Here is a 19,877-nt window from a genome sequence, read left to right as displayed (position 1 = left end):
AAATCCTTTGTTCGGCTCATGCACGGACCTGCTTATAAACAACGAAAGGTTCAGAAATAGTGTATTTTCAGATAAAATGGAGCATCATAATGTTTAATCCAGCTGCTGAGTTTGAGGCCTTCTGCCGCTAGATGGCAACCCCAACATCTACTCATTGCTGAGGTGTGAGATTTATATATAGAGAGCCATTCATTTATATGAAAGCAGTTACGCTGTTGTGTGTCACCACTTCAGTTGAGTCAGTAGAAAAAAAACAGGAATCTGAGACACACACCACATGAAGATAAAGTTTAAATTACAGAAGAAAAAACACGTGCCTGAATAACCAGCCAATTTATGTGTACCAGATTTACACAATTAGGACAGTTTAAATCACAACACATACATGAGGCCATAACAGGTGTTTATTGAGGCACACAAGGTAGATTGAGATTATTATTACATATTGTACCAACATTTATTAAACATGATTAATTAATAACCAATCAAGCCTAATCGAGAAATGTCATGGCGACTACATTTCAGCGCATTTAGGGATCTTTAAACAGATCAGTCATTTCAGAGTTAGAAAATATATTTACATCATTGTCTTTCAGTAGTTTTTTTAAATCACTCTGCATTTCCAGATTATTAGATACATCTGTACAATCTAATTCATTCCAATATAATGCAACACATCTAATTGTTGTAAAGCTTATGTTGAAGTATATTAATTATTGTAAGGTGTGTCATTATTTGGACCAACTATTTACATACAGGAGGATACAAAATTAAACAGATAAGGCAGATGCGACAATTGCATCCATAATCACATCATATACAAGAAAGATATCTGAATTATTATAAAACACAATACAAGTGCAGTTCATTAACCACTCATCACAGTATAAGACCCCTATTATTAAAGTGAATAAAGAGATTTAAAGCTGGCTATGGAGTTTCTTGATGACTTCCCTCCACCTGTGGACAGGTGGGCTGCCACTGGCCACCAGCCTCTTGAGGAGGCTGCAGGGCTGCAGGTAGGGCACATCAGGGTGAGCCTGGTGGTAGTGCTCCAGCCTCTCCAGGACCTTTGCCAGCCCCACCATGCTGGCGTAGAACATGGGACCTCCGCGGTGCCGAGGCCAGCCGTAGCCAAACACATAGATGACATCGATGTCTTCGGGTCCTGCAGCTATTCCGTCCTCCAGGATGCGGAAGCCCTCGTTGATCATGGCATAGAGGCAGCGCTCCAGCACCTCCTGGTGGTCTATGCTGCGTGCCACCAAGCCGTGCCGGGCTCGGTACTGCTCCAGAAAGCTGTGCAGCCAGGGGTCCGACCTGGCCACCCGACTGCCGGGTTTATCATACTGGTACCATCCACTGCCTGTTTTTTGGCCAAACCGTCCCTGCTCACAGATCAGGTCTGCAATGGGGCTGTACCTGTAGCCTTTTCGGATTCTAGCCGATTGCCCGGACGCCTCTCTAGGCTCCGCTAGCCCGGCACTCTTCCTGACTCTCCAGCCCACGTCGAGCCCAGCGAGGTCGGACATTCTGAACAAACCCATGGAAAAACCAAACTCCTCCAGTGCTCGATCTACCAACTCAGGTGTAGCTCCCTCCTCCAACAGGAAGAAAGCTTGTTCGCTGTATGGCATCAGCATGCGGTTCCCCACAAAGCCCCTGCAGTTGCCAACTACCACACTGGCTTTGCCCATTTTCTTTCCCAATTGCATGGCAGTGGCCACGGCCTGAGGAGAGGACCGGGGTCCATACACCACCTCCAGCAGCTTCATGACATGGGCTGGGGAAAAGAAGTGCATCCCGACCACTAGCTCCGGGTTAGGAGTTTCAGAAGCTAGTTGGTCCATGTCTAGAGCAGAAGTGTTGGTGCACAGGACAGTTCCTGGTTTACATACAGCAGACAGCTGCTGGAATACTTCCATCTTCAGGCCCATGTCCTCAAACACAGCCTCGATGACCAGGTCGACGTCTGCTACAGCCTGGATGTTCTGGCTGTAACTGATCCTATCAAGTGGAGGAGCCACCCCACGTCTCTTAGCTCCTCGCTCCAACGTGCTAGATACGGCCTGCTTTGCCTTCATCAACTGCTTCTCCTGGGTCTCAATGGCAACCACCGACAACCCTGTCTGAGCCAGGGCCACTGTTATGCCTTGCCCCATGGTGCCGAGACCTTTGAAGACAAAATCACATGGCGACGACAGAAATATTACCTCAGAATGACCAGTTGCACATATAACAGACATGTCTGACCAAGGCAAATTACAGTATATACAAGTTTATCTTACAGAAATTATACCTTTAGTGCAAAATGCTATGCTATTGTAATGTAAATAGTTTTAGCCTGGGAGCACAAAGTTTTTCCAAAGCATGCAATACTAATGCACAAGCTGCAGAGCTTCACATATCCAGATTGTCATGCAGCCAATCCTCCCTGCAGGGAAGAGCGGGTTCATCCATTTACACTCAGCTGAACTATAAACGAGGGCTTAGTTTCCATAGGCAACATGAATTTGGAAAAGCCACACAGATAGCTCGATGAGTGTATGTGCTCGTCCTTTTTGAAAGCTCGGACAAACAGAGATTAAAAGTCCAAAGCTCTTACCAATGACAGCTGCTTTATTTACAGGCCTGTGCTTGCTTGTGTCCCAGCCGGCTCCACTGGGCATCCTCCACCTGCCAACGGCTCTCTGAGCAAAGAATATGTACTGCAGGGCACGGGCCTGGCCTGAAGTGAAGAGAGTGGCCATCAGCTCTTTCTCCCGCTCTAAGCCCTGAGTGTACGGCAGGGTGGCAGCCGCCCGCACCGCCTGGACACATGCAACTGGCGCCATAGCTCCACGGGCACTCTGACGCACCTTCTGCATGACCTCCTCAAACAGAGCATCCAAGTGAGACGGCTGTGGACACGGATAAGTGCTTATACGACGGGCATCCAGTGACTGACCTGAAATAGAAACGTGGAAGAAACGTGACTCCAAAAAGGAGTAAATCACAACATTTTCTCTACATGCTCACCTGCATCATTTTATTTTCTAAACTGAAAAGCGCTTCTTAGTTTACCAGTAGTAAATAGCTTTTTTCCAATTTGTCAGCCAGCACTCTGGGTATAATGGGTCACTCAATCACAAAATACACAGTAGCTTATAAGAGCAAAATCATTCAAAAGACCATTTCCAGCATAATTGGAGGAACTACAGTTACACCGTTACAGTTCACTTTGAATAACACCGATCTGAAACTTAAAAAACAATTTGGTTCCGGGTCCATTTTTAACTCTGAGACCAAATGGGGGAGGGGGGTGGCGGGGTATTGGATATTTGTGAGCATCGGTACAGTACTGGAGCAATTTTCTAAGTGAACCTACATTAGGGGAATTAATATCAGAGCCTAAAAACAAACACAAACGTCCTGCTTGCTGGGATTCAAGCCAGCAAACAATGAGAATGAAGAAGGCCACTCTGCTAAAACCTTGTTAAACGCATCTTAATAACCATTTCCGTCTCCTCTGACATGATTACATGAGACAGTAGTCAGAATCCTTCACAGCTCCACTGAATTACACTCAGCTGAGGGTCTAGGCCAGTATCTGGGTCACCATGGCAAAGCTTAAAGGGGACAGCAGCCACATCTGATCGGTTGTCTCTACTTAGTCCAATTACTTATCATTTAGCCAAAAGAAGTCAGTATCAATATATCCGAAAGAAGAATGAATGGTCAGTTAAAAGTTAATTTGCGAAAAGTCAATAAGATGCTGTGTGGCAGAGCAATGTGATACCAACATACTTCAGGAGGGCATTATTGCAGCGGTTAATCTGTAAATGGTTGAGCCGTGTCGATGGATTTGTTGTGCAGCGGGTGGAAAGCCTGGTCGTCCTGACAGATGTAGCGGGCAGATGTTGCAACTACTGGGGCATAAACGTTAATCTCGTCATCAGCAGAGACTTGAATCTGTCAATGTGTGGGGTGCGTGCATGCATCAGCCTGCACGTGCATGCGTCCAAATGCTTGTTGCCTACATACACCAATGTGCCAGCTTTACTACTGTGTAGTGTTTTATGTTTGCATGTATCGATGTGACAGACTAAATGATTCTGCGCTGGCTGACTCACCAGCCGTGCATCTCAATGACACTAACTTTCACACATTTATTTTGTGTATTCAGACACATTTCGCTTCCCAATTCAACACGCCTGCTAATCAGTATCGGAGTATCCGTAAAGTCTCGACATATTTCAGTCCCATCTCCTCAAATCTCCCATTGTGTAAACTGTTGGCTTCTCTGTGTAACTCACTCTAAGCCTCAGCGTTACAAACACTTACTTGCTCACCCACTCAAGGCATCTTGGCAGTGTTGAGTAGGGGGAAAAAAGCATTTGATTGTGAAATGGCAATCCTGGAGGCTCACTGTTGACATTTTGCACAGACGTAGTACGATCATTTGCTATTAGGCACAAGCTCACAGGTCTTATTATAACTTAAATGTCTTAGGAATGAGCCGTCATTGTCAAGTAAGCTAACTATATATAATATAGTATAAAAACATCCTCTCATGTTCATGTCATGCATGTCTGTACAACCACGGCTCTGCTAAAACAAGAGTAAGCAAGTTACTACTACTCTCCTAATCTGACCATGTAAACATATCACACCAGAGTGGGTGGGATGTGTATTAGTTCACAATACCACTTACTGGAATAGTTGACATTTTGGGCAATACGCGTATTCATTTTCTTGCCACGGGTTGGATGAGATGGTCAAAAGCACTCTCATATCTGTAGGTTAAATAGGAAACTAAAAGATAAATAAAAAAGTGTAATAAAAAAATAAGGTTGCATTTCAGTTGAGCCCAATAGTGTTATCTGTCAGTGTTATGACGTAGCATGTAGCACATCTGAATGAGTTAGCCTTTACACAGTTTCCTGGTAAACTGTAGAGATGTGGCACACTTTAGAGATCCATTCAGTGGGTAAATGAGTCAGATTCTCGTGCACAAAGACATTTTCTTTGTAATGATTCCTTTGACTTCCACAAATCCTCACGTTGACACTTCTTGATGTCGGCCTTACCCCAAATAACTGCACTGGGAAGATTTGTTCTTCCTTTTCACAAGTACATTTTTAAACCCGTGAAGAGGGAGTGGATTTTATACCTTGTGCGATTTGTTTCCTGCGTCTCACCTGCAACACTCAGGGCAAACTTCACAGCTGCGTCAACGGTGTTGTTATCGGTAACCTGATCCACGATGCCGAGTTGCAGCGCCTCAGCAGCCGTCACATGACGGCCTGTGGGAGATAGGAAGGGCATCAAAGGTCTATCAGGGTGACATTTCAAATGATTAGATAAGTAATAACAAGCCATCCAGGCACTGTCAAATCCCCTGTTAGCCTGACATTTATCAAACGATAACACAAAAATAGTCTTAAAAATGATGAAGAAATCTGAAATAATTTGTTAAGAACATTTCAGAACCTAGCAGTGGAGCGGTGTAAAACTAAACACATGCTGACCTCTGCTGGTCATCAGAGTAAACTATCAATCTCTACATATTAGCAGCTGAACTCTGGTGTACTCTCATCTGCAACCAACAGAGCAGTTAATGTCAATAATTGATTTTCTGAACTATAAATTGCAGTGTCATCTGCACCAAGCACGACTAAAATACAACAAAAATGTGGGTGCACAAACAGAACCCTTGAAGAAACAGACCAAGTTATATGATGCCTTCTTTATATTTATTGATACTTCCTTGTACCTGGTTTGGTACTTTAAAGATGGTCTAAACTTCTATAACAGCAAGGTGAACCTGTTTGTTCTACCTGTGGTGATGAGGTCTAAGGCAGCTGGGACCCCGATGAGCCTTGGCAGCCGTTGGGATCCTCCTGCAGCTGGCAGCAGACCCAGAGTCACCTCTGGAAGACCCAGTCTGGCCTGAAAGGACACAACATTTGATGAATAGGAGGTGCTGATCAGTGTGGGCTTTGTATGACATTCATAGAGACAGCTTTAGTAAGTACATTACATTGGTTATTACATGGAAATTATTTTTTTTTACGTCACAATAATAAACCATCTAAAAAAGATGTCATGCTTAAGCAGGGGTGTGTTTTGAACTGATCTTATTTCTACACACTGGAAACATAACAATTCAATTACAAGTCACTCAGTAAAGTGAAAGACAACACTGTCAGTTCTGATGCAACTCGATATTGACCTGAAAAGACAGACAGAGATATGAAGCATGGACTAACTTTAGAGTGCGCGATTCGATAATGACAGCCAAGTGCCAGCTCAAGGCCTCCGCCTAAAGCGCTCCCCTCTATGGCTGCCACCACCGGCTTGTTCGCAGCCTCGATGGCGTGTATCATCGGTATCAGTGGAGGTCCGGACATTTTTGGCCCAAACTCCTTGATGTCCGCCCCTGTTGGACACAATTTAATTAATGTCGTTACCAGGGGTTCAAACGTTATGATGTAAACAAAGTATTGCAATAAGAAGTGCATCTGATTCCACAGAGATGTTTGCTTCTGCATGTCGTCTTTGAGGGAATCATCAGGAGGCGCATCGAAAATGTCTTCATTAGTTCATGTTTATCGAGTTTGGTAAATAACACACAGGTGCACTTTTTATTTAATGAACACAAACTGTTGTAGTTTTTTTAAAGTTTTTTTTTTAACTGATTATTTACATCTAGTGATATTTGTCATATGGTTCTTGCTCTAAACAGCACCCGTGAAGGTGTTTGTGAATGCTGTGCTTGCATGTTTTTGATTAAATCCTGTGTATGTGAAACAATAGTAATATCCTCTCTTGTTTCTCCCCTCCATGGTTGCATCCAGGCTGAAGCGTATCCCATAAATCACCTCACAAATCGGTAGTTGTAGTCCAAACAAAAGCCCTCAAGCATTTGCATTAGCTTAATTAGTGACATCTGTTATACAGCAATTAAAAGTAGTAAAGAAAAACACAGCCGTAACATATTTTAAGCTCCCAAAATAATAATGTGTTTCAAATGTAATAGAAGCTGATATTAAAGTTCAATCTAATTCAAGGTTTTACCTGCAATAGCATACTTTTTTTGTATTTCTTGAGAAAACAATTTGATTATATATTCAACAGCTCTTGTTAGCTTGCTTATTGTAGATGATACAAATCAGTGAAGGGAAGATATCAAGTATGTGGTCTGAGACCAATGACAGTCATCCAAACAACAAAATGTCATGGAGTTTTGTCATTTGAAAAGATGTTCAAAAACTCTCTCTCTTAATCTATAAGAGCACACTGACATCTGGCAGTATCAATAAGCATGAATTAGAGTTGTGAAGTTACAGGAAATAGAAAAGAAAGACAACACATACCTCCACAGAAGATTCCATTCTGGCCACAGATGACCACAGACTTCACCTTTGGGTCACTGAGTGCGGTCTCCACCTTGTCAACAATGCCCTGCCTCACCGCTGCACTGTATGCAAAAAAAAGAGGCACATTTTGACATGATACTGAAGTGTACCTTTTTGTTTGTTACCCTTTAAATTGTTTTTAGCTCGGCTTAAGACAGAGCTTTCTGCTACAGCCTTTCCTCCTATTAATAATGTGCATTATCTAGAAGATGGCACACATTTGATATGGAATATGTTTCCTTACATTTGTCTGAGGAAACACAACTTAGGTGCCCTTGGACAACTTTAAACCCTAAACTGCTGCAGTAGATCATTGACCAGGAAATCAGACTTTGCTCGTATATCATAGTACACATTCTCTGCAAAGTATACTTAAAGTATTAAAGGTTAAAGTACTCATTATCATTATGACAAATATTGAATACAGAGCTTCACAAAATGTAGTTACATTCCACCATTTATTTAAGAAAGGTCTTTCCTCTGACGCCACCCTCTGACACAATATTGATCTTTTTCTCGTCTTGACAAATTAAGTTATTGTCTTTCACAGACAGTTATATGTGCAAATGTTGCGCAAGTCTGGAAATGTTATTGCATCTCTAACACCCAACATATGGATTTGCGGCACATTTTCTTCGAACACGATAAAAACAAAATAAATATCTTGTGTAACTGGCTCTGCAGCCTTGTTGTTGACTTCAGCTCACCTGAGTGCGTTGACAGGCGGATTCTGGAGAGTAATTAAGCCAACAATCCCCGAAACACGAGTATATTGAGCCATCGATCCTGTCGACCAAATACTACAAGCTATCGCACTTCTTTTAGGTGTGCAGAGACTGAACTTTGTAACTCCACCCCCGATGACAAGGCTGCATTAACTTTGACAAACGTTTAGCCCACGAGACGCATCATCAGAACTATTTACAGCGTCAGAGGCGGCGCCACGTACATTAAGTTGCTCAATGCCGCCTAATGCAAAACAAGTTGGACTTCCGTGAATGTAATTAGTCATTTGAAAATACCCGGATCACTGGACCCAGAGAGCAAGCGCACTAGGGTTCCCCTTAAGCCTAACGCGCACGAGCGTTCCCCTTAAGACTTACGCGCACGAGCGTTACCCTTAAGACTTACGCGCACTAGCGTTCCCCTTAAGCCTAACGCGCACGAGTGTTCCCTTTAAGACTTACGCGCACTAGCGTTCCCCTTAAGACTTACGCGCACTAGCGTTCCCCTTAAACCTAACGCGCACGAGTGTTCCCTTTAAGACTAACGCGCACTAACGTTCCCCTTAAGCCTAATTCCTCCCAGCCGCGGGTCCAGGGGCCCAGCCTCGCCCTCGGACTTATTCCACATAAACGGAGGAAGGAGAATAACATTGAACAACTTTTAGGACCTTGTGATTTAAATAAGTACCATTTAAGTGTTCGTACTGGGAAGTTGATTTTACCTTAAAAGTGTTCCCAATGTAAGTCGATGAGGGAAAGTATGTGTGGGCCCCATGGCATCACGTGAATAATGGTAATTCCACTGTTTGAATACCATATAAAATGTCCTACACTTTTAGCAATTAACACACAGATACATATTGTGATGCAACATACAACTCGTGTATAGACTCAATCTGCCATTGTACAGTTATATCATCAGAAGTCTGTGTTGTTTGACACATCTTGTAGCACATCAATACATTTAAATGCAATGGTTCCAACACGTTCTTTTCCATTTTTAAGAGTTAACTATGGCTATATGCCATAAAATAGTCAAACTTCGCAGGACTGATTGACTTTGACTGACATTGGTACAAGGATGTTGACTTTTGAATAAAAGAGCTTTGTTGCACTTGGTTACTTTTGCCTGTACTCCTGTGCTTATTTGTTGGTGTTGTTTATTGGGTGTCTTTTTGTGCCCTATATGTATTGTATATTATATTGTCTTTAATAAAGTGTTTACAAACCTGCGCTCTTCCTGTGGTCTTTCATGAGACTCACGGTCTTCTTCGTTGTATCTTTTTCTGGTTTCTACTGGCCGTTGATGGGATTCGACTCGGACCATTACCGCCCCCATCTGGCCTGGAGTTAACCAGAAAACTAAATTATGTCTATTTATTATTCCCTTGTTTTTCTAATATTCGGTGAACTTGCCTTTTTATATTTAGTATGTTATCATTGATCAATAGGACAATACATTTCAATTAAAATATTATAATATTAGCCGTTACCCGGAGACCGTAGGAGCTGGGCACTTATTACGTCCAGAAGAGGGCAGTGACGCAACACCAGGGATGCCAGTTGCCGTAAAAAAAGAAGAAGAAGAAGAAGAAAAAGCAGTGGTTGTGACTCGCTGTCAACAAGGAAGCGAATTCGGGTTTCCTGCTGACAAAGTGAGGAACATGCGCTCACTTGTCGGACTCCTCGCTGTTGTTGCTGCGGCCAGCTTGTACCTGTACTCGTTGTCGTTGTACCTGCCTGCGGCCCCGCGGCGACATCCTCACTCTGCCGAGAGCAAACATGTGGAGACGGCGGAGTCCGAGCAGCAGCGCGCTGACAGCTCCGGAGAACCCAGCGGGCGAGTGACGCGTTAGTAGCTTTCAGCCAGAGAAGATAGTGTACATCTCTAGGTTATTAGTTATTTTATTCTCATTAAAAGAGGTTTACACTTTCACTAGCTATGTTAGCTAATGTACGCATGCTCCCGTCTCTTCCGGTAGCTCCTTCACACACTCTCGGATAACTAGATCATTACAAAATGGCTCTTACGGACCATTTATTGTCTATTGATTAATCAACTACTCGTCTTATCGCCAGTAAACAATGGGATCTAAATCAATATGTGTGAAATAGTTTAAAACTTAGTGTACCTGTTTTTAAAATGATCACTATTTGATACACAACCTTGTATTTGTTAAGAGATATTCATTGAATACCTGTTGATTCCTATTATAGCTTGTGTGCATATTTCCCAACCCTGTCTGTCAATGAAGAAAAGGGGATGATGTGCCTAACTTGTTCCTGCAGGTTGAAGTTCCCCTCCGACTTGGAGGAGCTGAGGGAACTGTCTGAGCTGCTGCAGTTTTACAAGACCGAGCACACTGGATATGTTCTGCTACTCTTCTGCAGTGCATATCTCTACAAGCAGTCCTTTGCCATTCCTGGATCCTCATTCCTGGTAAGGTCTAAATACAAACAGTTTAAAATGCTCTCTGATGCTGGTTTAATAAGGCAGACAATCTGAACAAGGCAAAAACAGTTGACGTTGACCTTTCTTATGTTAGATAAAATATGATTAAAGCAATTTATTTGATCTTCATGGATGCAAATTAGTCATAGTATTATTATTTTTTACATGTTGACAGAAAATATGACGCATGGTTTAAAATTAGCCATAAAAATGCCATGTCTGGTAGGTTTAAAAGAGAGTAGGCTTGCATAGAAGGCCCATTTTAAGGAAAAATGAAAAGGCTGGGTCTCTCCTCTGAAGATAAAAATATCCTGCTAGCTCAAACAACAAAGAGATGCCAGACTTCCTTTTTGTGTCTGCAATCTGAGGCTTTTTGTGACCGCTTTTCTTCCCCACTTGCATTAGTTAAATCCTCCTGTGCAGCACAGTAAGGAGAACTCAACCACACTGCTGGTTAACGTGAAACTCAACTTCTTACACTTAAAAAAAAAAACACTGTTAGTATTTCTCTCCCTTCACAGGAAGAAATACAGTAGCTGTGTGTGTCAGAGCTGATCATTACACATGCATATTGAGAATGTCTAGTAACTCAGGCCCTATCCACATGTCATTGTGCAGAACATTTTAGCAGGAGCTATATTTGGACCATATCAAGGACTGCTGCTAGTCTCTGTGCTCACCACTGTGGGCTCCACCATGTGCTACCTCCTGTCCAAGGCCTTCGGAAAGCGCTACATCACTACCCTCTTCCCCGATAAAGTCTCCTTGCTCCAAGGGAAGGTAAATGCAATTATCCTTCTAAAATCCCTTTTAGGATATGTTGTGTTAACCACAATATTAAGTTATATGTTCCTGACCTGAGAGCTCTACTTACACATGTAATTGTTACGTGTAAGTAAATATGCAGGTATGCAGTGTTGATATTGACAATAATAAATCTGATTCTACAATAACAAGTATTTACAAATGTGTGTATATACCATTTTCTTTGATAATTACAGTGTCAGATTGTAGTGTGGCATAACACAACAAATCACATGTATCTGCTGTCCCTTCATAGACTCTTACATCATCTTACAACCTCTCGTCTCATCTTTATCTCCCAGATTGAGGAGAACCGGGATTGTTTGTTTTTCTTTCTGCTCTTCCTGAGATTCTTTCCCATGACTCCCAACTGGTTTCTGAACATGTCTGCCCCGATTGTCAACATCCCCATCACCTTCTTCTTCTGCTCAGTCTTCATTGGTAAGCACTCAGTATCACCTGACTATTAAACAATGTGACGACATATTCATCATACTGTACGTCATGAAGCTCACACACTAAAGTAAAACCACACCGACCAGTTTCTATTTTTCTACAGATAAATAATGTAAACACTCAGCTAAAATCTAACACCTAAAGGCCACTTTAATACTTGTTCATATTAGGTTACATGCCCTCTTTCAAATTATTAGTTTAAAAATGTCATGTTTCAAATGTTTGTTAATAAATTTCATAGCAACAGTTGACAATTAATGCTTCAAATGCAGATTGTAAGACATGTTTTTATTACGTGCCTTTCAGATTTAAAGTATTCATTGAGCATTTCTGCAACTGCAAGTTCTGATATAAAGCTTTGTCTAACAACAGTTTCGTTCTGCTGTCTGCTTTCGTAGGCCTCCTGCCGTACAACTTCATCTGTGTCCAGACGGGCGTCATGCTGTCTGAAGTGGCGTCGTTGGATGACTTGTTCTGCTGGGAGAGACTACTTCAGCTGCTGGCCATCGCCTGCATGGCTCTGCTGCCCGGCGCTCTTATCCGTCGGCTCAGTCAGAAGCGTCTCAAACTGGACGTCCAACCGCAGAATGGGCTCATCACGGATAAGAAGGTCCAGTGATTTTTTTTAAAAAAACATTTTCTTTTCATGGGAATGAGTTTGTTGCCTGGTGCCTTGAGGCCCTTTACCCTCAAGGGTGAATGTATTTGAAGTGTTGGGTGTTCAGAAAAACGTGGCCCACATACACAAACACGTAAAGTTTTCTTTTATCTGGAGTGCTTTACGTTTATGGAGCAGGAGAGCTTTTGGGAAAATAAGACTGGCGCATTGGAATTTGAAGCCAAGTATTTTGTATAACCAAATGTTTGTGTTTCTCTGCCACAACTTTTATGGGCACATTATATGTATGAATGTACAGTTATGTGGAGAAAGGGAAGAATTTGAAGAAGACTTTGCTCTTGCTCTATTATTATACTGTTTCAGTGTAAACGGCTAACGTTTTAAGTGCCTGTTGTGCAGTGATAGTTTCAAACTTCTACCTCCAACATGGACGACAACATCGAAATATTTGTGTGAATAATGTTATTCATAACAGAACATGTTGAAGAAATTATACAACTGGAGGTTTGTATTTTTCTTGTTTGACAATCACATTTAGCAATTTCAGCACAAATTATAATTCAGTGTTGGACCATTTTTATTCTTTTTAAACTATGAACGCAAAGTTTTGTAAATTGTGTAATTTGGCCTCAGTCTTTTTAAGTAAGCAATTGAATTACTTCATTGTGACTAAATGTCATGATATCTAACGAGCAGGATTCTTCTGAAAATTAATTTGCAGTTAGTTCAGGCCGTGCGAGGCCTCTGTTGAATCAAGCTTTAATATCGCTTCTCTTTGCTGCCTCTTTTCACAGCCTGTGTGTCATTTGTACAGTACTGTAAATTATGTCTTTGTGTTGGGTAAAATGTTATGTCAGCCTTCTGTAAATTCAAAGATGTCCATTTATTTTTTATGTAATGCCATTTATAGCGTCTCAGATCACAAAAGACGTGCCATCTTTTATTTTACAGGTGAAAAAACTTTGAAAGAATTAAATGGTAAACATGAAGAAACTGCATTTTCTTTTTTTTCAAATATTCTTTATTCCTCAGATCCAGGTTGCTCAGCAATACAGTTCACTCACAACTCAAAACAACAGTATGGCTGTTAGCAGAAAGGCATGGATCCACAAGATGGATTAAAAAATGGATCATATGTCTGTCCAGCACACAGCCACCAATTACCTTGAGGTGTTTGGGACCTTCAGGCCCGTGGGAAATGTAGGACTTGAGGGGTTGTAACAAAAGGAATCTCCCAAATGGTGAAATGCAGTTAAGAAATGGATCCATGTAAAACCACTACTGAAAGTCTAGTGCTATGTGAAGTGTACGTACTAGATCACCTACAACAGTTTCATGCAATGCTTTGTGTTTTCCCATTTAACAACAAGACAGTACAAAAACACTGCTGTGGTTCTGCATACATCCAACCAGACTTTACTCAATTCCTCCCTAAAGCTGTGACTTTTAGATGGCTGTTGAATGCCCTCTTTTTCTGTTCAGTTGCAGAACAAGATTTTATCAGCTTTTTACCAATATAATCAGACTTGGATACTATTTCAACCTTCCTTCTTTGCATTTTACAGATTAATTTATTTTGCCATTCTGAATTGCTAATCTGTTAAAACTCCCAGCTAGGAAATGTTCCAACCACATTTTAACAGCTAGTATTATTGGTAGAGATCTAAAAGGAATGAATATTAAATCAAAGAATCGCAGCTCCTGCTCCGGACTATATTATTAAATCAGTGTAAATGACGAGAAAACCAGATCAACAGGAGAAAAAAAACTAAACTATCAAACCACCATGTGATAGGACTAACAACACAGTACAGTGATGCGTGTATTTGTGATTTACTGGTACTGAATATTAATGTCTAGCAACACCCCACAAAACCTAGAAATACCAATCCTTGGAAGTAAAATGAAAGAAGAGGAGAAAAAAAAAAAAAAAAAGGTTACTATCATTTTGACAAGTTTCCTCAGATTGCGATCGGCCTGCAGATGTCTCACCAACTAGGACGCTGTGCTGACAGCACCACAGTGAAACCAAACCAGCTGGAGGAAAACCTGCACTTGCTGTGTAAAGAGCCAAAAACACAGGAGCGACAGAGGTCTGAAGAGTCCTCTGCGATGCAAGAAAAGCGCCTCGACTTCAAAACTGCTCTAAAGAGTTACTCCCGACAAGTCAAACAAGCTACGAGGGACAAACTACAATTTCCAGTGCTACCGTGAAAAGCCGTTTTCTCCTCGACATGCCCTACTCCAGTCAACCAGACCACCACAGGAGTCACGCATTCCAGTAGAAGCACCGTATTGCATTCGCGTGGCTACGGTCCAGGTATTTGAACCAGGTCTGGGGAGCTATCGTCATCAGCATGAGGTACTGTGCCCGGCTGTGGCGGAGGCATTGTGTGAGGTTGATGAACCTTTTGTGTTTATTTCAGCACTGCTAGTTTGTGTTCACTGGGACGAAAAGGGTCCAACTCATCTGATGACAAAAGTCTGCCCTTGAAAATTTTTAAATCAGCTCTCAACAGGTAAAAGGACTTCAAAGACAAACACTAAATTTCACTATATCATTCATTTATTTAATTATGTTGCCCTACATTGGTTTTAGTAACTAAAGTCAGCCTTGGATTCTGAGAGGTAATTCTGAAATGTACAGCACAACAAAACATCTACTCCGTAGGTTGAAAAACCATTTAGAGGTCAGTTTTGAGGGAAGCTGTGACGCTCTTAAAATTCTCCCGTCATCTCTCACAACACAGGTGCAGACTGATAAGTGTTATAGAGAGACAGAAAATTATGCATTTATGTGGGACTCTATTGTACATGTTTACAGATATACAGTTATCTTGTCGTACACAGTGACATAATAACGACGAGAGTTGTTCTACATTCTACACAGAAGACTAAGAGTCAGTGTATTTCTGCAGCGTCATGTTTTAGTCAAATCAACCCCAGAGTATGCTGTTATCAAAAAGAGCTGGTAAGATTGAATTGGGTTGTTAAAAAAAAATATTTATTTTTCACAAGTGAACACACTTCTTTTTTTTTTTATTATTCTTTTTTTTTAAATGTCTAAAAAAAAAACATGGAGGTACAGTTGGTTAGTCTCTGTTTCTATCAACTGATTTGTATCTTTTTTTGTTTTTCTTTGATGGTGAAATCAGTACACAACATCCACATTCAGAACCACTTCGGGCAAGCCCTTACATCCTGCTCTTCATTCCTTTCTAGCAAAGATTTACTTGGAAATCCTTTTGACGTGTATCATTAAGAGGTTGTAGGGTGTCCAGGCAAAGACAGTCCAACAGAGTTGACTACGGTTTACAAAGCTTTACTAGTTGGCTGGACCTGAAGAGTTTAGTGATTAGCCTACTGTAGATCTTTTGTCTCGTTCTTTTTTTTTTTCATTAAAAAAGAAAATTTAAAAACGCTCAAATGATCAGTTAACAAGGCATACAAAATGTGGAAAAGGGGGAAATGAAAGATTGGACTGAGGTACCCTGAAGCCTGAGGTAGATCACAATACTGACATGCGCACTGTTCACATCCTGACCAAAGTTAATGCGGTGGTTCACTTCACTGTTCTATTTTTTCAGGTTTTTATTTATATTATTATTCATAGTCTAGTTTTCAAGAAAATAAACACTTCCCTTCAAAATAATATGGCAGTGTCCCACTGAGGAAAAAAAGAAAAGGACTTTGTTTTCTTTTTGTTTCTTATCAATAGCTCTCATCACAAAATAGGAAAAAAATAGATTCATAAATATTACTCTCTCTTTTTATATATATATACACACACACGCACACACATGCACACACGCACACACACAGAGGAAGCTGTGCGTATTGGCAATAACCTTGCGTCTGGAAGATGAAGCTGATGGGTGATGTCTGAAAGGTGACAAAATAAGGCAACAAGCTTCCATGGTCTCCAAAGTAAAGCACAAAGGGACACCAAGACCTGCGTGTCCAGCTCCAGCTCGCCAAAAGAGAAGAAACACAAAAGAAAAGTTAACAAAAAATAGCGAGAGTGATGAGGACAATGACAATCTGTGCCTCTGGACACGGCAGGGGTGATGCTTCTAAAAAGGCTGCGCATGGTACATTCACAGCTGTCACGCCGTTTTAGAAAGCTCCCTGACGAGAGAGGGTTGAAGCCAAACGCGGCCACGGTCACGTTTGCGGCCGTGTGTGTACCACAGGTCGTACAGTTCCTCCCGGGGCCTCCCCAACCCCACCCACCACCCATCCTCTAGCCAAAACCGTTTCCTCACTGCCACTCCACACACCCCGAGTCTGCACACTGCCATCCCAGCCCCCCTTAAGCCCACGTCTCCTCTCTGGGCCCTCAGTTCATATTTTGTGTCGGCCCTCGAGACATCCTTATAAGGCAGGGTGGGTGGGAGTACACATTCAAAATGACTGGTCACCTGTTAACAAGCAAAGTTGCATACCATTTCTTTTAAAGACTTTCTGCCCTGATCACTGAGGAGAATGCCTTCAGAGATTCATCAGGACAACAAGCATGAATGTAGATGTAATCTACTGCACATTATGGAAGAGTGATACAAATCCCTCTGTTGTATGTCACCTCTGAGTGAAAGTGGCAGTCAGTTCAATGTTATCAAAAGGCTATGGGGTAAAAAAAAAAAAATTGTTTCTTGACAACAAATATTTTCATCCTATTAAAAAAAAAACATGCCAAATGAAAGAGAGAGTGATTAGAAAGTGAAGCAAAAATTAGCAGAAAAGAAAGTAAACAAAAAAAGAAGTAAAGCATCAGATATGAATGGTGAGAGACATTTCAAAGGGACGTTATCTTTTACGTTGGCACACACAGGCTTGTTACAAAGACCCATTCACCATATTTACTTATAGAGGGATTTTTTCTTTTTGATTTCAGTGGCCTATAATGTGATCAAACCAGGGAAACTGCTCTATGTGGCTGTCACAGCCTAATCAATCTCTAGAACAAGTACAAATATTAAAAACTACACCAAGTTGCACTGCAAAATCACAAAATAACAGTGCATACTCTCAGTGTGTATCAATATACTTATCTACGCTGTGTTAATACTGCTAAGGATATTTAATTTTGCAATCTGAATATCTCAAACTCGTGTGAGAGAAGGTGTCCATTGTCACTCGCTTTCATTCTAACCCAAAATAATAATCATAATGCCTCGGATATGCTCATGTTAATACCGATGCTTTTATCAGTTTGTTAGGCCTATGTTAGTCCAACTAAAGAGATAACGTTATGCAGGGCAACATACTATTTCCTGTTTAACTGTAAGAACAACAGGTGCCAAATTCTCTGCCATTTCTACCTTTTCTTTTTTTTTTTGGTCTTTTATTATTATATTCTATCAGTATGGTTTCTCCCACTCTATCTGCTCTCACAGGGCTGGCAGTGCACACAATGCCCTCAGCCTTTGGCTCTCCCTTGTTTCCCACCCTAGTGAAGTTCTTTGGTTTTGATCCCGGTGCTGCTGGTCTGCCCTGCATGTCCCCCTTGGCCTCGGCCTTTGTCTGGGTAGTTCTCTGTCTGTTTGGGAGGGCTACATTCATTGGCTGGCGCCCGCTGGAGCCACCCCGCTGGTCACTTGGAGTGGTGCGGTGACACAGTGCCGGCCTGCTGGTGCTTCTGTTCCTGCTGTTTGACCTGCAGAATGATCTCCCGGATCTTTCTCTGTGCAGTCTGTTGGAGAGACACCACATGCAGGACGAGGCGTTAATTGATACCTGACTAGGTGTACATTCTACGTTCCAAAAAAAAAGAGAAATTAAAAAAAGACTGACTTAATTATTACCTATATGTAATTATGAGTTAGTTAAACCTGAGATACTGTTGATATACAGATCACATTTCTATGAATTGCAAAGCATCAAAATAGGCAGGTTGTAATGTTGAATTAATTGTATTGTAGTGTACGACTGGATAAATGAGACTTGGATTATAATTGTTATACTAGTTTGTAATAAGATGTTTTCATATAGTTTTGCTGTTGTTAAATGTGGCCCCCATTTACTTTAATTTATCAAGACTTTTCTACTCAAGCTAAACTCACATTCTTTGACTACCATACGTTTAATCAGCACATGCATGACTTCATTGCTTCCTTTGTTTATTGAAGATTACATGATGCCTTTTGCACTTTATAAGGGACCGTCTCTCTGCAAGAGCCACCTACATGATACATAACAGCAGCCATTCTTTTGTAACAGGTGATTGACATTAGCTAATTAATCAGTCCAATTGACTAACAACACCTGTGTCAGATTACAGGGCCTTCTTAAACCTTGTGGTACGTACCTGGCTGGCAAAGAAATGACCGCTGATTTTCACAAAGACCTCGTCGTTCTCGTCTGGAGTTTGGTCCCGAGGTACGATGACCTCAGCACTCGTAAGGTTCTGCAGCTCGTTTACCTGAGAGAGAAAAACACACTCCAGTGACCTTTTTAAAAAAAAATTCTTTTATTGCTTATTTATAATACTTATTTGCATCTTGTTTCTTTTTTACCATGTCTTGTTGTCTATGCTGCTGTAATCCCGTACATTTCCCGACAGCAGGATTATTAAAGGATTATTTTATGTTATCTTGCTTTGAATTTCACTTCTAGCCTCACTTACACACATTACTCACTGAAGTAAACTGAAACACCCTTTAAGAAAATCAAGCAAATCAGGTGCTATTTGATGCTTATGTTAAAGTAACGTAAGTAGATGCAACTTTTCTTTCCATCCTCATCCATAATTTAACTCAGTTCAAGCAACTCACTGTTTTGCCGCCTTTACCGATGACCCTTCCAGCTGCAGTTGAGGGAACCTTGATGTGCGTCTCCAGTTTGACCTCCTCCTTCGCTGAGAAGAAGTTCTCCTCTTTCAGCTTCCCAAATATTCGACCCTGGGCCTGGAATACAGAGGAGGGAATGAGGCAAGGAGAAACTGGGGGAAACGAGGATACAGGACCATTTCAATAATCGGTAAAAGTAGCTATTTTATCCTGGAGATTCCAGTGTTAAATTATTACATTGTGATGCATATTCATATACATATTTATTGTGCTCTTACCTTAAACTGAGCCTCTGGGGTTCCAGTAATGATAACCATCCTTTCAGTAACATCTGGGCTCTCCGCTGGGGCAATCTGAGAAACACACATTTGTTATGACAAACAGGGGAAAATGTGTCCAAAAGCTGGTGATCTTACGCCATCAATGCATGTAACCACTGAATCATCTGAGAAGTCTGCACTCTCTCTCTATATATATATATATATATATATATATATATATATATATATATATATATATATATATATATATATATATATCTCTCTATCTCTATCTCTCGCTGTGTATTACGTTATGACATTCATTGACCAGCTGTTCAACGTCTCCAGGCCGAGATGCTCAGCGTACTAGTCA

The 19,877-nt window shown here is 41.3% G+C and overlaps 3 protein-coding genes across 5 annotated transcripts in view; 1 reads left to right on the top strand and 2 right to left on the bottom strand.

Moving 5' to 3' along the window:
• Nucleotides 1-386: 386 nt before the first annotated feature.
• ehhadh (enoyl-CoA, hydratase/3-hydroxyacyl CoA dehydrogenase) lies at nucleotides 387-9,641 on the bottom strand. 2 transcript variants are annotated; one of them, XM_034562322.1, is made up of 8 exons: nucleotides 9,619-9,641; nucleotides 9,355-9,464; nucleotides 7,359-7,462; nucleotides 6,252-6,421; nucleotides 5,820-5,931; nucleotides 5,181-5,285; nucleotides 2,606-2,947; nucleotides 387-2,173 (listed from the first exon to the last, which is right to left on the bottom strand). In XM_034562322.1, the coding sequence occupies exons 2-8, from the start codon at nucleotides 9,462-9,464 to the stop codon at nucleotides 921-923; spliced, it is 2,196 nt and encodes a 731-aa protein (XP_034418213.1). In that variant the 5' UTR covers nucleotides 9,619-9,641; the 3' UTR covers nucleotides 387-920. The 2 variants fall into 2 exon arrangements, with proteins under 2 accessions (XP_034418213.1, XP_034418214.1); XM_034562323.1 differs by lacking the exons at nucleotides 9,355-9,464; nucleotides 9,619-9,641 and adding an exon at nucleotides 8,108-8,414.
• Nucleotides 9,642-9,684: 43 nt separating this feature from the next.
• tmem41aa (transmembrane protein 41aa) lies at nucleotides 9,685-13,452 on the top strand. Its single transcript, XM_034562404.1, has 5 exons — nucleotides 9,685-9,965; nucleotides 10,415-10,565; nucleotides 11,196-11,357; nucleotides 11,684-11,822; nucleotides 12,236-13,452. Exons 1-5 carry the CDS (start codon nucleotides 9,790-9,792, stop codon nucleotides 12,454-12,456), a joined length of 849 nt encoding a protein of 282 aa, XP_034418295.1. The 5' UTR covers nucleotides 9,685-9,789; the 3' UTR covers nucleotides 12,457-13,452.
• A 1,996-nt stretch (nucleotides 13,453-15,448) lies between these two features.
• The window catches only part of igf2bp2a (insulin-like growth factor 2 mRNA binding protein 2a), a 44,279-nt gene continuing 39,850 nt past the window's right edge, over nucleotides 15,449-19,877 (bottom strand). For both annotated transcript variants that reach the window (XM_034562402.1, XM_034562403.1), the window contains exons 13-16: nucleotides 19,523-19,597; nucleotides 19,230-19,361; nucleotides 18,764-18,877; nucleotides 15,449-18,148 (exon numbers count right to left, since the gene is read on the bottom strand). In XM_034562402.1, the coding sequence (XP_034418293.1) occupies nucleotides 18,050-18,148; nucleotides 18,764-18,877; nucleotides 19,230-19,361; nucleotides 19,523-19,597 (420 nt within the window). In that variant the 3' untranslated portion in view covers nucleotides 15,449-18,049. The remainder of the gene's footprint in view (nucleotides 18,149-18,763; nucleotides 18,878-19,229; nucleotides 19,362-19,522; nucleotides 19,598-19,877) is intronic.

The sequence above is a fragment of the Cyclopterus lumpus genome, chromosome 21 (genome assembly GCF_009769545.1).
Source record: "Cyclopterus lumpus isolate fCycLum1 chromosome 21, fCycLum1.pri, whole genome shotgun sequence".
Classification (NCBI taxonomy): domain Eukaryota; kingdom Metazoa; phylum Chordata; class Actinopteri; order Perciformes; family Cyclopteridae; genus Cyclopterus; species Cyclopterus lumpus.
Note: the sequence above shows the minus strand (reverse complement) of the source record. Positions and strands in the feature narration are given on the sequence as shown.